The following is a 15011-nucleotide window of genomic DNA, read 5'->3' on the forward strand; positions in this document are numbered from 1 at the left end:
AAAGTGGAGAAGCGTATTCCATTTTGCAATGAATGACAATTTTTATAATATATAAGTCTACAAATGAGCCTCTACGATTGTAGAAAAGGCACTTACTGGTCTCTAGGATGAAACTGGACTTTTAGAATGGGAGAGGGGAATCTGAACCGCTGATCGCAGTCTCCAGACAGCACATCCCAGAGAGACACAATGTTATCTGTGGATGCGCTGACTAATTTGTGACCATCACGACTCCAGCTGCATGAGAAAAAGAATATATGTCTACATACAATCTTTTAGAAACAATTTCTAAGAAGCTAAATACAGCAGTCAAACAGGCTTCAGGGTATATTAATAGGTTTTGCACAAGGGACATCAAAAGATCGAGGGGAAGAAAAAAGTTACTCACATGTCTGACTTACCTGGCATTGTAATAATGCTTCCTCTACACTCAAGAACTGCTGTTGAGTTTCAAGTCTTATCTGTAAAATTATAACACCAGAAGCTCATACTACAGGTTCTATGTTCCTAAAAACATTGTGTACATGATAATCACTATCTCATGGAGTCTTTCTTCTCCTACCTGCACACATCTGAAGCCAACTCAAGCACCTTTTAAATAACTGGATATTTACATTATTTATTTTTCTCTGTTTTAATTGACATACGAAAAGGCTGCTCTCCCATCCTACCCATTTCTACCAAGGTTTTCAATTTTTTAAAAATTCTGTCAGGGATTGTTATATCGTGTGTATAGCTTTGCTTGCAGTATGGAATAAAATCAACAATGAAAAGCCATTACTTGTCTTTAGTTTGTATAATCTCTTTCAATCTTAGTAATCATAGGTGCACCAGGACAGACTCAGGTGCACACATGAATCTCATGACCTGTTTGCATGTTTAATGTGTAAGGCACATCATTCACTTACTGTACTTCAGAGGTTCTACCATTTCTGCTAACTGTACTTGCTTAACCCTTTTCAAAGAATTCTGAAGTAGCTAACTAAGAAAACTTAAAAATATATATCTGCTTCAATTCCTATCCGTCCCCTCTTCTCTCTCTCACTCACTCACTGCTAACCGCAACCTAATTTGCTTCTCATATACTCACTTCCCCCTCTCTCTCCATTTCTGTTTTCATTCACTCTCATGGAACTTTTTTTCATCCCAGTTTTTACTTCTATTCATTTCAAAGCTTACCTACTACTACTCTCCCTATCTTCACTTCTGTACCTCTCCAGCTTTGACCCTGTTCCCATATTCAGTCCACTTCAAATGGTTACTAAGACCATAGTTTAGGATATGCCCACAGTGCGATATAAGCATCTAAGGCCTCCCCCTGCTTTACCCATCCTTATTTCAAGACCCTATTGGCTCTTACCACACATTGAGACCGTCGTCCTTCTATATATTTCCTTTAAACTTTTTAACATCTTTTAATTTACATAACAGGCCCCCTCCTCTTCATCAATTTCTTATCTTGACACGGTGCCCCAGAATCATGCTCTACCCAGGGCTGTAGAACACATTGTTACTGGTGATCCACAAAATGCCAAAACAGCTAAAATAAGCAGTAGTGCCTGCATGCAGTACACTGGTGCACCCAGCCACCAGGTTATTAAATCCCATTCCTAGCTGGACATGGTGGATTAACACATAGTGAGCTTTAACTCATCTGTTTTTACAAAATGTATAGCAATGAAATGTGAACATCTTTGAACCCTTACCTTTGTGGATAAAAAAAAAAAAAAAACACGACCTCCCCATTTACCTCTTTTTTTCCCTTTTATAAACATTATACGCATAGAACAATAGTTCTTAAGGTCAATAAAAAACCATTGGCAAAACCCAATAGGTCTCATGTTGTAATGAGTTTTCCCGATTTTGTGCGGCAACAGGAAAAAGCTGCACTGACACCATGCATATGCATGCCTATAAAATGACATGGACACCATCTGCTTTGCTTTTTAGGCCTGCAAGGCATTTTGTTTACTACAGGGGAAGTAGAGCTCACCCACTGCTTATCACTGGTTGGCTTCATTGTCAATCACATTTCCTTGCTTCTCTTCAGTCAGAGTGTGCCTGACTCACTTCCACTTGGTGAGTTTGTCCCAACCCTGGAGCACGGCCAAAGTACTGCTCCCTGCCCAGGGAGTTCTTCCACTAGTCTGGTTTTTGGGGTACTCTTTTCTTTTACTAGCACCCGACCCTCCCATGTTGTTACTTGCCCCGTCGCTCCCGCCCCCTACCACATTGTTGCCTGCCCCTTCTTCCCACTTCGCTACTGCTTTGAATTTTGCCCTGTCACTTTCACTTTGCTGCTCGCCACATCGGCGCTTGTCCTGCCCCTCCTGCCTTGTTGCTTGGCTCCATTCCTCCCATTTTGTTGCTTGCCTCCATCTCTCCCACTTTATTGCCTTCCCCGTCCCTCCAGCTTGGAGCTTTCATTATTGTGGCTTGTCCAGTTCCACGCATGCCCCATCTCTTGTTGCTGCTTACCATGATACTCCCACTCTACTCCCTTTAGGTCTTCAGATCTGGACGCTCAGTGTTGTGGTGCAGGACAGTAGCTATGGGCAGTATTCATGTCACATTTCTGTCTGTCTGAAGAGATGGACGTTCTGAGAAATAGTGCAGGGCAGTAATCATGTCAAACTTCTGATTGTTTAGAGTTTGATGCTCTGAGAAACGAGGTGATGGTATAAAGAACTGGATGTTCTGACAGATGAAGTAAAAGGCAGTGGCTGTGGGCAGTAAACATCACATGCTTGTCTTCTGGACTCCCATATCCATAGGACAGTGGCACTGCCCACAGCTGCTTGTGCCAATTCTCACATCTATTGATGCTAGGGCTCAGTATTCTTACCTCCTGCTATGCTTGACGCTGTTCCCAGAAGAGGCTGCAAGGAGAGGCAGAGGGTGCCTCTTCCTCGAAGCCTTACGGCTGTCTCTCCAAGCGCAGGTCATATATTTTTGGGAATGGCACGGGACAGTACCCATGGCTTGCTCCTAGTGATCATCAGGAGATACAGGCAGCCATAGCTAAGGCTACAAAAAAAAAAAAAAAGGATGCAAGAATTTTCTAGACACATCCTGCGTTTATATAGGAATGTGAAAGTGAAACTGTTACAACTTTCTTTTTTAAGTGGAAATCTCTCCATAGACCTTTCTTCAGCTGTTTCCCCAGTTATTTTGCAAACTTAATTTTATTGGATGGTGACCACTACACTCACAGATTAGTGCTCTGCCCCTAATTCAAAGAACCAACCATGTCCAGTCCAATGCGCAGACATCTGAAAACAGCATGCTTACCAGAGTGAGCAGACAGGGTGGATGTGTGCACTTATGATTTTAGCAATTCCACGAGTAAGGAAATCCCAGATGACAATGCGGCCATCGTTGCACCCAACTGCCAGAAGGGTGCCCCACCGGTTAAAAGTGCAGGTCAGGGCCATGCTGATACAATCCAGCGTGCCATCTGCTTCCTGGGGGAATAGGAAATCACCATTAGCACACATAGCAGGGATAGCCACTGTACACAGATCATCTGTTCGGTGGAGAACAGTGGCAAAGTATCACTTTTGTTACAGACTCTAATTGAGCCTAAAAACCTACAGGAATAAAATTCACAACTGTAACTGCGTGATCGTGGTTCTGTTTTGTTTTAAGGCACACAAAACACAGACATCAATAAAGTCATCAGCTCGGGAGAGCTTCATGCTCTCAGGAACAGATAAAAGTCAAGAAAGTGCAGTCAACAAAGAATCTCATGAGCACATCGAGTACCACATTTTTGTTGTTAGTCTAAAACAGAAAATACATTTATCAATATTGTCAATGGTCTGGAAATGAAGCATGGACCTATACTATAATACAGGACGAATGTTCTACTTGTAAGCAAGCATGATACATTTATGATTACAAAAATTTTATCCGCTAAATATAATATCATATTTATTTTTAGCTACAAAAACCATGCTACTTCATTGTGTTGACAGGTCAGCTTTACAACACAGCTCTCTTTAAAATATTTATGAGAGTTAACAGGGGTGTGGAATTTATTAAAATATCTACTTGTCCAGGGGACAGGTTGCTTCTCAAATCTACTTGTCCTGTAAAAAGATCTACTTGTCCCTCTGGTGCCATGTAGTGTGGCGACAAATTATGGCAGCAATCTCATTATGTAAGAGCTCGGATAATAGCCTCTCTGATTATGCCAGGGCTACTACCATGGTAGGGCTTGAATACTTGCAGTTTCAATCCCTACTGTAGCAATTTCCTTATTTTGCCACCTTTCTGCAGATCTGCATACTGGGGGTGGAGGAAGCAGTAAGCAATCGTTCCAGGGCTGGAATGCCTTTGAGTCTGCAAACCTACTAACCTGCATGTTTTAAAGATTTTCACCAGCTTCTCTCTAATATTTTCCCATAATAAGAAAGGTTGGACATTTACTCCTGACAATGGCAGAATTAGAACTTCTTCCAGGGTTGGGAAGAAAGTGGCTGGAGGGAAAATGAACTTGCAAATGCTCAATAGATTTTCACATGAGCAAATCTACACATGCGTATTTACCATGCTAAAATACAGTTCACAAATATTTTATTGGGGTACGATTTCCTGGTATACTTCTCTTGAAAGCCACTAATTCAAAGGCATATACCATGGGTGCACTATTGTGACTTTTTTAAAGAATTTGGGGCCACATGTAGGTAGGTTTAGATTTGCGACTCGCAAATTGCGAGTCGCAAATCCGAATGTAGGATGGTGTCCCTGACACCATCTGCGATTCGCAAGGGGGTCGCAAATGCCCACCTCATGAATAATCATGAGGTGGGTTGCAATTTGCGACCCCCCTTGCGAATGGCGGCCCTCACAGGGATGGTGGCCTGCTGGAGACAGCAGACCACCATGTCTGTGACTGCTTTTCAATAAAGCAGTTTTTTTTTTGTAATGCAGCCCGTTTTCCTTAAAGGAAAAATAGATGCATTACAAAAACGAAAAATGAAATGTTTTCATTTCATTTTTTCAGAGCAGGCAGTGGTCCACAGGACCACTGCCTGCTCTGAAAAAATGTTTACAGTGACATTGGGAACCCCTTCCCTTTTGCGAATGGGTTAGCACCCATTTGAAATGGGTGCCAACTGCGATTGGCTTGCGCCCGCGGTCACAAAACAATCCTACATTGCACTGCGAGTCGCAATTAGGAAGAGAACACCCCTTCCTAATTGCGAGTCGCAAACCTGTTTTGCGATTCGGTAACCAGGTTACTGAATCGCAAAACTGGGTTTGTGCATCGCGATGTGCTTTTTGCACGTCGCAAACAGCGAAATTCGCTGTTTGCGACATGCAAAAAGCTACCTACATGTGGGTCTTGGTCCCTAATTGGGTCTGGTGTTAACAAAGACATTTTGTTTTTGTTAAACTTCTATTTCTCTCTCTATCGGCTGGCTTTACTGTGAGTGATCGCATTCTGCTCTTCCACAAAGAGCATATTGGCACACAAAGTAGTTTTGTTCAGTGTCAGGAACTACAGCGGCAGTCAGTGACGTAACGAAACTGGAGGGTGCCCCTATGCAAAGAACATGGAGGAGCCCCCTCTCCAGACTCACTCAGGGCAGGTGCTGTGCTGAAGGGGTCCCCTGGAGGGCGGCTGCGGGGCCTTTGTTATGCCACTGGTGGCAACGTGTGCTTTTAGAGTTTAAATTTTTTTTTTTTTTGCCAGTGTTTGTTACAATGTTGAGGGCCTGGTAGCTCCCACAACAATAAAGTGTTACAAAAGCCATGTCAAAACAAGACACGCATTGATGAAACTAAAAGACTTATACAAATATGTCAGATCAGTTGACTTTTTTCAGTGTTTGTTTATTTTCATGCTTCCCATAATCGTGTTAAAAATGGTTACACTGATTTTCCATTAGAAATATTTTTGGGAAATACTAGAATGCATCAACACATTTTATTAAATGACACTTCAAAGAAATAGCACCTAAAATTTCATGGTAGCGAAACTTTTTCCCTACTTGCATTTTTTCTGAACATTTTATTTTAAAAGCAAAGACTCTTCTCTCTTGCTTAACAAGCTTCTGAAAACATTTGCATCTAATCAGAGAGCATTCTGGGAGCATTATACTTAGCCTCATAGCTTGAACTTTTCAAACGTGTGTACACGTTTTTTTTTTTTTTTGTACTGGAACCAACGTTGGTAGTGAAGTGTGACCTTTAAAAGATTTATTTACAGCACTCACCCTAATAATGAAGGCTTTCAAATAATGAACCATAAATACAAGTTCGAACAGCATTATCTTTTGGAAACACATTACCTCAACTGCAGAGAATTCCACTCTCTGTAAACTGGCAGCCAAAGGGTTTGTGCTGCAGAGGGTTGGGCCTACTTGTCCGAAGGACAAAGTAAACATGAAAACTTGTTGCCCTTGACCCCAAACAAGATGTCCCGGGTGTCGGGCGATAGGAATTCCACATCCCTGGAGTTACCCCCTTAGGAATTGCTCTGAAACTTTCTCAATTACATCTCTGATTAGCCAAGATAAGACTAAATTTCACACATTTCACTATTTACTGTATCATTTCGCCTCCAGGGAAGTGGTTCCCTTTCGCTACACGAGGGGTTATTTTACATTTGAAATGTACATTCAACCATCACACTTTTGTCACTTTCAATTCTTTATCTAATACGTGCATTATATTCAAAGGCAATCCTCTTTTCTTATCTCTTTTTTTTAGTACATCAGGCATTTTAATGCTCTTATCTGGACTCTAGTGCAGGTTTGACTGATTATAGTCGCTTCCTGCACAGGCTTGCACGCACACACGCTCCGTATTTATTTACCAGACTTATTGTTTTTATTTTGGACAGCCTTTCACTTATTTATCTTGCATAAGCTTTTTATTATTATGATTTGCTGCACTTTCCTTGTTAAAAAGCTTCACAATACTCATTATTTGACCCTGGGTACCTGTTTATGTTTCTGAGACTTCTGTGCAATCTGTAGAATGAGTGAGCATTTTTGTATATTTTGTTGGGTTCTGCTGACAAAATAGGTTAGCTCTTTTAAATGTGTAGTCTGGCAGCTTTAGTTAATGGGCTCTCCTTACTCAGTAAGCCCCTTCCTTTTTTATTCTCTGGCTAGCCTTGTTTGTGCTATTGGCTTTGATTCTGGGGGAAAACACTAAGTCCCTCATTACAACCCTGGCAGTAGGTGTTAAAGCGGCGGTAAAAACAAATGGAATCACGACCATGGCAGAAATCGCCAACATAGGCAGCCACTTTAACACTCCGATCGCCACGACGGTAGAAACAAAACACTGCGGCGATCACTGCCAACAGACAGGCGGAAGACAATGTACCACCCACCCTATCACAAGATGCCAATCCGCCACCTTTTCCGGGGAGCAAGCAACGTGAACAAAAACACGGCGGAAACAGGACTTGGATGGGAAAACACTCACCTCTCCACACCCCACGAGGAACCAGGACGCCATGGAGCCAGAACTCCAGATACTCCCTGCAAAGGTCTTCCTGCTCATCTATCAGGAGCACCAAAGACTGCACCTACAACACAGGGGAGAGGGAGGGAAAAGAGAGTGACACACACACGCAACAACCCCACCCCCACCCACAACAACATACACACAAATACATGGTGCAACATTACATATACCCCTCCCCCCCATCCCCCCTGGAAGAACGCAAGGACAAAAGGAAATGAGTTGAACGATTGTAATCATGAATAATCCAGTAGTCAAAACTGGAAATACAGTATATACAATTATGTACACCAACTACACAAGTCCGGATAGTGCACCAATTATTGTCCGTGGACCACTAGCCACAAAATGCATGGGTGAGGCCCACACCTGATACCAGACTTCAAACGGAGAGAACACTGCAGGGGCATCAGATCAAAATGAAACAGGCACCTCAGCCTGATGAATGCACAACGCCACTGCTCCACGAGGGGGCTCCATGCCCACTGGTGTATCCTGGGGAGTGCAAAGCCACAGTCTCTCAAGTCTCTCCAGTTGGTGAGTTGCCCACTGCTGTATCCTGGGGAGTGCAAAGCCACAGTCTCTCAAGTGGATAACAGTCTCAACTGGTTCTGGAGGGGGCTTTGTGCCCAGAGTGCTTCATCCTGCCAAGGACTGAGGTAGTGGATGCCTTTCTCCACTGAAAGTGGTGCATCACAGAAGCTGCCCAGGCTCCTGGAACTGACCACCAGCCTCGGACGACTGACCACTGGGGATGGCAGCCATGTCTGTGGTGATGCCACTGGCTCAGGATATCGCGGGTTCGCTGGCGGTGCTTGCGGCAGGGGTCAGTCGCAGCGGTATGGCGGCGGCTCCTTTATTTTCTGGCCCTTCCCCACCTTGGATCGTGGCGCAGTTGTCTTGCCACTATCCCCTTTCGTTTTCCCTGAGCCCTTGGTGGCAGGTGTTTTCTGCTTCTGCCTCCAGGATGTGGGCAACTTTGAAACTTTTGCAGGTGGGCGGAATGTCCTTGCCCTCGCTCCATGGCACACTGGCAGCCCTGATGGTTGGCACACTCCTATAGCCCGCAGTTGCTGGCACCACTGTGCCTGGTGATGTGGTGGCTGAGGTGCTGGGTTGGGACCCAAAAAGTATGGCCCTAGAGGATTGGGGGGGGAGGTGTAGGGAAGAGGTCAATATTAGCCATGGTAGAGTGCCCAACAGTGAGGGATCTCAGGAGGTCAATAGCCTCCTCACTGAGGGCTGCAGGGCTGACTGGGGCAGGGCCTGAGGTGCCTGGGGCGAAGGAGATGCCCACCCTCCTGGGTGAGCGGCCACGGGACACGCGCTGAGGGGCTGCAGGGAGGGCGGTGCTGGTGGTGGTGGGGGTGGCGGCTGAATCTGTTGATGCGGGGGGCACAGAGGGGCCCGCCACCGCAAGGGACCTCCCATCAGAGGAGTCGCCGCTGCTGTCACCTCCTGTCCCCGCACCACTGGTGGCTTCAGACTCCGTTGTCTCGCCCTCCAGGGCCAAGTGGGATGCAGCTCCCTCTTGCTCCGGTGCCACTGCTCCTCTGCCAGATGATGCTATTGCACACAAGAACAGGGAGACCACAAAAAGAGGGGGGGTGGGGGAGACAGAAGAAAGACATGTTCAGTGCATGCAATACCACTACCGTTGGCGGACGCTACAGACACAGCAGCCCTCTGCACTACGCCATGCACTTATAGTTCCTAGATTATTCACAGGGCCATGGGGTAGAAGGCTTATGCCCGATTGCTCCACACATGGAAGTCACAGGAGCCTGACTAGGTGTAGATGGCTCTTACCACTGGTGGGGTTGGGGTGCCACATAGCCTGCCTCACAAAGGGACCTTGCCTACAAAGCTCGCCCTGGCCTATGGTAACCCACCGACACCTCCCCCACCCAGACACCTCGTAATGCGCGCAGAGTCAGAATGATGTGACTGTACTCACCCCCTTGTGGCTGCTGTGATGCCCTCAGGCGCCCATCCAACTCCGGATACGCCAACACCAGGATCCGGAACATCGGGGGTGGGGGGGGGGGGTCATGGTGCGACGGGCACCCCTCCTGAAGGCCAGGTTCCAGTGCCTCCATATGACAGGTGGTTCTCTCTACTACTCACCAAAGAAGGTGTGCCAGATGAACGAGTTACTTACCTTCGGTAATGACTTTTCTGGTGGATACATTAGCTACCTGTGGATTCCTCACCTAATGAATACTCCCATGGCGCCAGCATTCGACGGAAATCTTCTTACTAGTCTCTGCACGTCGACGAGGACGTCACTCTTGCCCACGCGACGCCGTCTGACGTCATACAGGCAATAAGAGGTCCTCGCCGACGTGCCGATGACAGTACCAACATTTTTTACGTGCATGAGAATAATAATAACCCAATGTAATGAAAGAGCAAAGCAACATCTCTTAATATTGTAAATCACACAACATTGCAATAAAATAGCTGTAGATTTAATATAACCTTTTTTTTTTTTTTTTTAACAAATAAATATATTTATACATACGAATCATGTATATACACAATATATATAGATTTATATATAAATATACACATATATACAAATATCATATATGCAAAATGTATTGAAACTTTGAAGACCAAAAGGAGCACACTCAAGGATTGCTTGGAGAGACCAAAAAAGGCAACGGGGAGGCGGGTGGGACCGTGAGGAATCCACAGGTAGCTAATGTATCCACCAGAAAAGTCGTTACCGAAGGTAAGTAACTCGTTCTTCTGATGGATACAACTACCTGTGGATTCCTCACCTAATGAATAGAGTCCCAAAGCAGTACCACGCCCGGCGGTGGGTGCCTAAATGGTCAAACCAAGAAATCCTGCAGCACTGACCGTGCAAAATGACCGTCCCTTCTGACCTCAGAGTCCAAACAGTAATGTTTCACAAAAGTGTGAAGGGACGACCAAGTTGCGGCCTTGCAGATGTCGACCACAGGAACACCCCTGGCCAAGGCCGAAGAGGCCGACTTAGCTCTGGTGGAATGAGCTCTAATGCCCTCAGGCGGATCCTTCTTTGCCAAAGAGTAACAGATTTTAATGCAAAGAACAACCCACCTGGAGAGTGTTCTCTTGTGGACTGCCTTTCCTCTCCTCTTGCCCACGTATCCGACAAACAGCTGATCCTCCAGCCTGATATCCTTCATCCTGTCGATATAGAAGCTCAACGCCCTTTTTGGGTCCAGGCGATGTAGTCTTTCTTCCTCTTTTGAAGGATGAGGCGGAGGATAAAACGTGGACAAAGTAATTGTCTGAGCCAAATGGAAGGGTGAAACAACCTTCGGAAGGAAAGCAGCCTTGGTCCTCAACACCACCTTATCCCCATAAAACGTTATATAAGGGGGTTTAACCGATAAGGCCTGCAACTCACTCACTCTCCTTGCAGATGTTATAGCTACCAGGAATACTGTTTTAATAACCAAATACCTTAAAGGGCAAGAATGCATAGGCTCAAAAGGGGACCCCATAAGGAAAGTCAGGACCAAGGACAAATCCCATTGAGGCATAACAAATGGTTTTGGAGGATATTGATTCAGAAGACCTTTCAAGAATCTGAGAACAATAGGGGATTTAAATAACGACGGTTGGTCTGGAAGACAAATGAAGGCTGACAAGGCCGACAAATAACCCTTAATGGTAGCCACTGCACAACCTTTCTGCGCTAGAGACAGTGCAAAAGACAAAACATGTGACAGATGAGCATGTAAGGGATCAATCTGTCTCTCTCCACACCACATAACAAATTTAGACCACCTATTAGCGTAGATAGATTTAGTGGAGTGTCGCCTGGCCGCTAAGATAACATCCACTACATCAGGCGGGAGAGAGAAGGAACTCAGGTTGCCCCGTTCAATCTCCAAGCATGTAGGTGCAGACTCTGGAGGTTGGGGTGTAAAACCTGCCCCTGCGACTGCGAGAGGTCTGCCCTGAGAGGGAGACGGAGCGGAGGGCACAGTGAGAGTTGGAGAAGGTCGGAGTACCATACCCTCCTTGGCCAATCCGGAGCTATTAAGATGACTTGGGCCCGGTCTTGGCGAATTTTCCTCAACACTCGAGGAATCAAGGGTATGGGGGGAAACGCGTAAAGCAACTGGTCGCACCAGGTTATCTGAAACGCGTCCCCCAACGCTCCCTGCATCGGATACTGGAGGCTGCAGAATAACGGGCAATGCGCGTTCTCCCGAGTGGCAAACAGATCTATCCGAGGAAACCCCCACATCTGGAAGATTAAACAGACTTGATCTGGATGGAGACGCCACTCGTGGTCTGCCGAGAATTGGCGACTGAGACTGTCCGCACGTACATTCAAGACCCCGGCCAGATGATTTGCCACCAAGCAAATCTGATGGTCCTTTGCCCAGGACCATAGCCAAAGAGCTTCTCTGCAGAGAAGGTACGACCCTACTCCTCCCTGTTTGTTTATGTACCACATCGTGGTAGTATTGTCCGTCAGGACCTGTACCGACTGACCACGAAGGGATGGGAGGAAGGCCTTGAGAGCCAAACGTACCAGCCCGTAACTCCAACAGATTGATATGAAACACCTGTTCCTCTGGAGACCAAAGCCCTTTGATCTCCAGATCCCCCAGATGAGCTCCCCATCCTAGGGTGGAGGCATCCGTTATTACCGTGGCCACTGGTGGCGACTGCGCGAACGGCTTTCCCTGTGAAAGATTGTTGCCCGCAATCCACCACTTCAATTCCACAGCAGCATCTCTGGAGATCTTGACAGTACCTTCTAAATCTCCCTTGTGTTGAGACCACTGCCTTCGGAGGCACCACTGAAGAGCCCTCATGTGCCAGCGAGCATGCGTGACCAACAGAATGCAGGAGGCGAACAGACCGAGCAGACGAAGGACCTTGAGGACTGGAACTACCGCTCCATTTCGAAACATTGGAACCAATTCCTGAATATCTTGAATCCGCTGAGGCGGAGGAAAGGCTCGACTCAATGTTGTATCCAGTACTGCCCCTATGAACAGGAGGCGCTGAGAGGGCTCCAGGTGAGATTTGGGCACGTTCACCGAAAAGCCCAGGTCGAACAACAACTGGGTTGTTGACTGCAGATGATGCAACACAAGCTCCGGGGACTTGGCTTTGATCAACCAGTCGTCCAAGTAAGGGAATACTGCTATCCCCTTCCTTCTGAGCTCCGCCGCAACCACTGACATCACCTTTGTGAAGACTCGAGGTGCTGAAGTAAGACCAAACGGGAGGACCGCAAACTGATAGTGCTGCGACCCTACCACAAACCGGAGATACTTCCTGTGCGACTTGAGTATCGGGATATGAAAGTAAGCATCCTGCAAGTCGACAGACACCATCCAATCTTCCTTGTTCAACGCCAAAAGCACCTGTGCTAGGGTCAGCATCTTGAACTTTTCCTGTTTGAGGAACCAATTCAAGATCCTCAGATCCAGGATTGGTCTCAACTGACCATCCTTTTTGGGAATCAGGAAGTATCTTGAGTAACAACCTCGACCCTTTTCCTGCTCTGGGACCAACTCTACCGCGCCCTTTGAAAGGAGGACTTGAACCTCCTGTTCTAGCAACAGGAGGTGTTCTTCTGAACAATAAGATGGGCGGGGCGGGATGAGGGGCGGGAACTCCCGAAAGGGAAGGGCGTAGCCTTTTCCCACAATGCCGAGAACCCAAGTGTCCGTTGTGATAGACTTCCACTTGTGGAGAAAATGCTGTAATCTTCCCCCTACAGGAGAGGAGTGAGTGGGAAACGGTGGAAGCCTAAGGCTGCTTCCCCTGCTTCACCCCTCCAGAGGACGAGGAAGAGGCAGAGTGCTGTTGAGAGGCTCCTCTGGTACGGACCCCACCCCTCCCCCTCCCTCTAAATGACCTATAGGGGAGGGAAGAGGCGGGTTGCTGGAACCTCCCCCGAAAGGAAGAGGAATAAGAGCCACGCCCAAATCCCCGAAACCTCCTGAAAATTCTAGAAGAGGCAGAGGAAGAAGGAGCTTGCAGTCCTAACGATTTGGCTGTGGCTCTGCTCTCCTTAAATCGTTCCAAGGCTGAATCTGCCTTGGCTCCAAACAGTCTATCCCCATCAAACGGGAGGTCCAGCAGGGTCGACTGCACATCCGCAGAGAACCCTGAGTTTCGGAGCCAGGCCTGTCTTCTTGCCACCACAGCCGTGCCCATCGCCCTGGCCACCGAGTCGGTCGTGTCCAGCCCAGACTGGATAATCTGGGTCGCGGCAGCCTGGGCGTCCGAGACCACATCCAAGAGACCCTGGGGAAGCTCCGTAAATGAAGACGAAATGTCATCCATCAGCGCATGGATGTACCTCCCCAGAATGCACGTTGCGTTGGTGGCCTTCAACGCCAAACTGCATGACGAAAATATTTTCTTGGACTGCGCATCCAGTTTCATGGAGTCTCTGTCTCCAGGCACCGTCGGGAAGGAACCAGGCGCTGACTTTGAGGAACAGGAGGCTTGCACCACCAAGCTCTCTGGCGTAGGGTGTCTAGAGAGAAAGCCAGGGTCAGATGGTGCAGCTCGATACCTCCTGGCCACAGCCCTATGAACGGCCGAGGAAGACACCGGCTTTTTCCACACCTCCAACACCGGATCCAGCAAAGCCTCATTAAATGGCAAGAGAGGCTCAGCTGCAGCAGAGGCCGGATGCAATACCTCTGTCAGCAAATTCTGCTTCGCCTCTGCCACCGGCAAAGGCAGGTCCAAAAAGCTCGCTGCCTTCCTCACCACAGCATGAAAGGAAGCAGCCTCCTCCGTATATTCCCCTGGAGATGAAAGGTCCCACTCAGGGGAAGTGTCCAGCCCACTGGCTGTATCCAGACCATGCAGTCCGTCTCCAGAGTCCTCAATCTCTCCCTCCTCTAGGACTCGCTGGTACTCTTGCTCTTCTAAAAGACGGAGAGCACGCCTCCTCGAATGAAGTCTCTCCTCGATACGCGGAGTCGACATGGCCTCCGCCGACGTCGAAGAACGGCGCCGATCTCCAGAAGCATCTGACGCCGCGTCCGGCGCCACAGGCAGCTTCGGCGCCGAGGCAGGAGCCGGAGGACGAGGTCTTGGAGCCGATGGACCAACCGGAGTCACAGGGCAAAATCCTGACTTCGACAGAGGGGCAACCTCCGGGGCCGAAACATCCGAAGCCACCGGAGCGGCCACCGACGCCGGCACCGGCGCCGAGCCCACATTCCCAAAAGGGAGAAAGGGCATAAAGGGTGCTGGCCGAAGAGGCGCAGGATCACCCAACGAAAAGGCCAAGGGCCCCGAAGGACCAGCCGGAGCAGCTCCTGGAGCCATCTGCTGAAAGATGGTATACATCGCATTAAGAAACGCGGTACTATCGGCTCCAGGAGTGGGAAAAGCCAGATACTGGGGTGCCTGGATCGAGGGCGACCCCGACGCCGGCCTCGACATCTGCGACGCCGGAGAAAACACAAGAGGCTGCACCACCTCAATCACCGACGCCTGACCAGGCGAAGTCGGTGACGCCGGAGAGGGCAACGGCG

General features: G+C 47.8%; 1 protein-coding gene across 8 annotated transcripts in view; it reads right to left on the bottom strand.

Annotated features, from left to right (window-relative positions):
• RBBP5 (RB binding protein 5, histone lysine methyltransferase complex subunit) overlaps window positions 1-15011 on the bottom strand; it is a 570252-nt gene that overhangs the window by 541994 nt on the left and 13247 nt on the right. For all 8 annotated transcript variants that reach the window (XM_069238534.1, XM_069238530.1, XM_069238526.1 and 5 more), the window contains exons 3-4: window positions 3292-3464; window positions 97-237 (exon numbers count right to left, since the gene is read on the bottom strand). In XM_069238534.1, coding sequence (XP_069094635.1) covers window positions 97-237; window positions 3292-3464 — 314 coding nt within the window. The remainder of the gene's footprint in view (window positions 1-96; window positions 238-3291; window positions 3465-15011) is intronic.

The sequence above is a fragment of the Pleurodeles waltl genome, chromosome 6 (genome assembly GCF_031143425.1).
Source record: "Pleurodeles waltl isolate 20211129_DDA chromosome 6, aPleWal1.hap1.20221129, whole genome shotgun sequence".
Classification (NCBI taxonomy): domain Eukaryota; kingdom Metazoa; phylum Chordata; class Amphibia; order Caudata; family Salamandridae; genus Pleurodeles; species Pleurodeles waltl.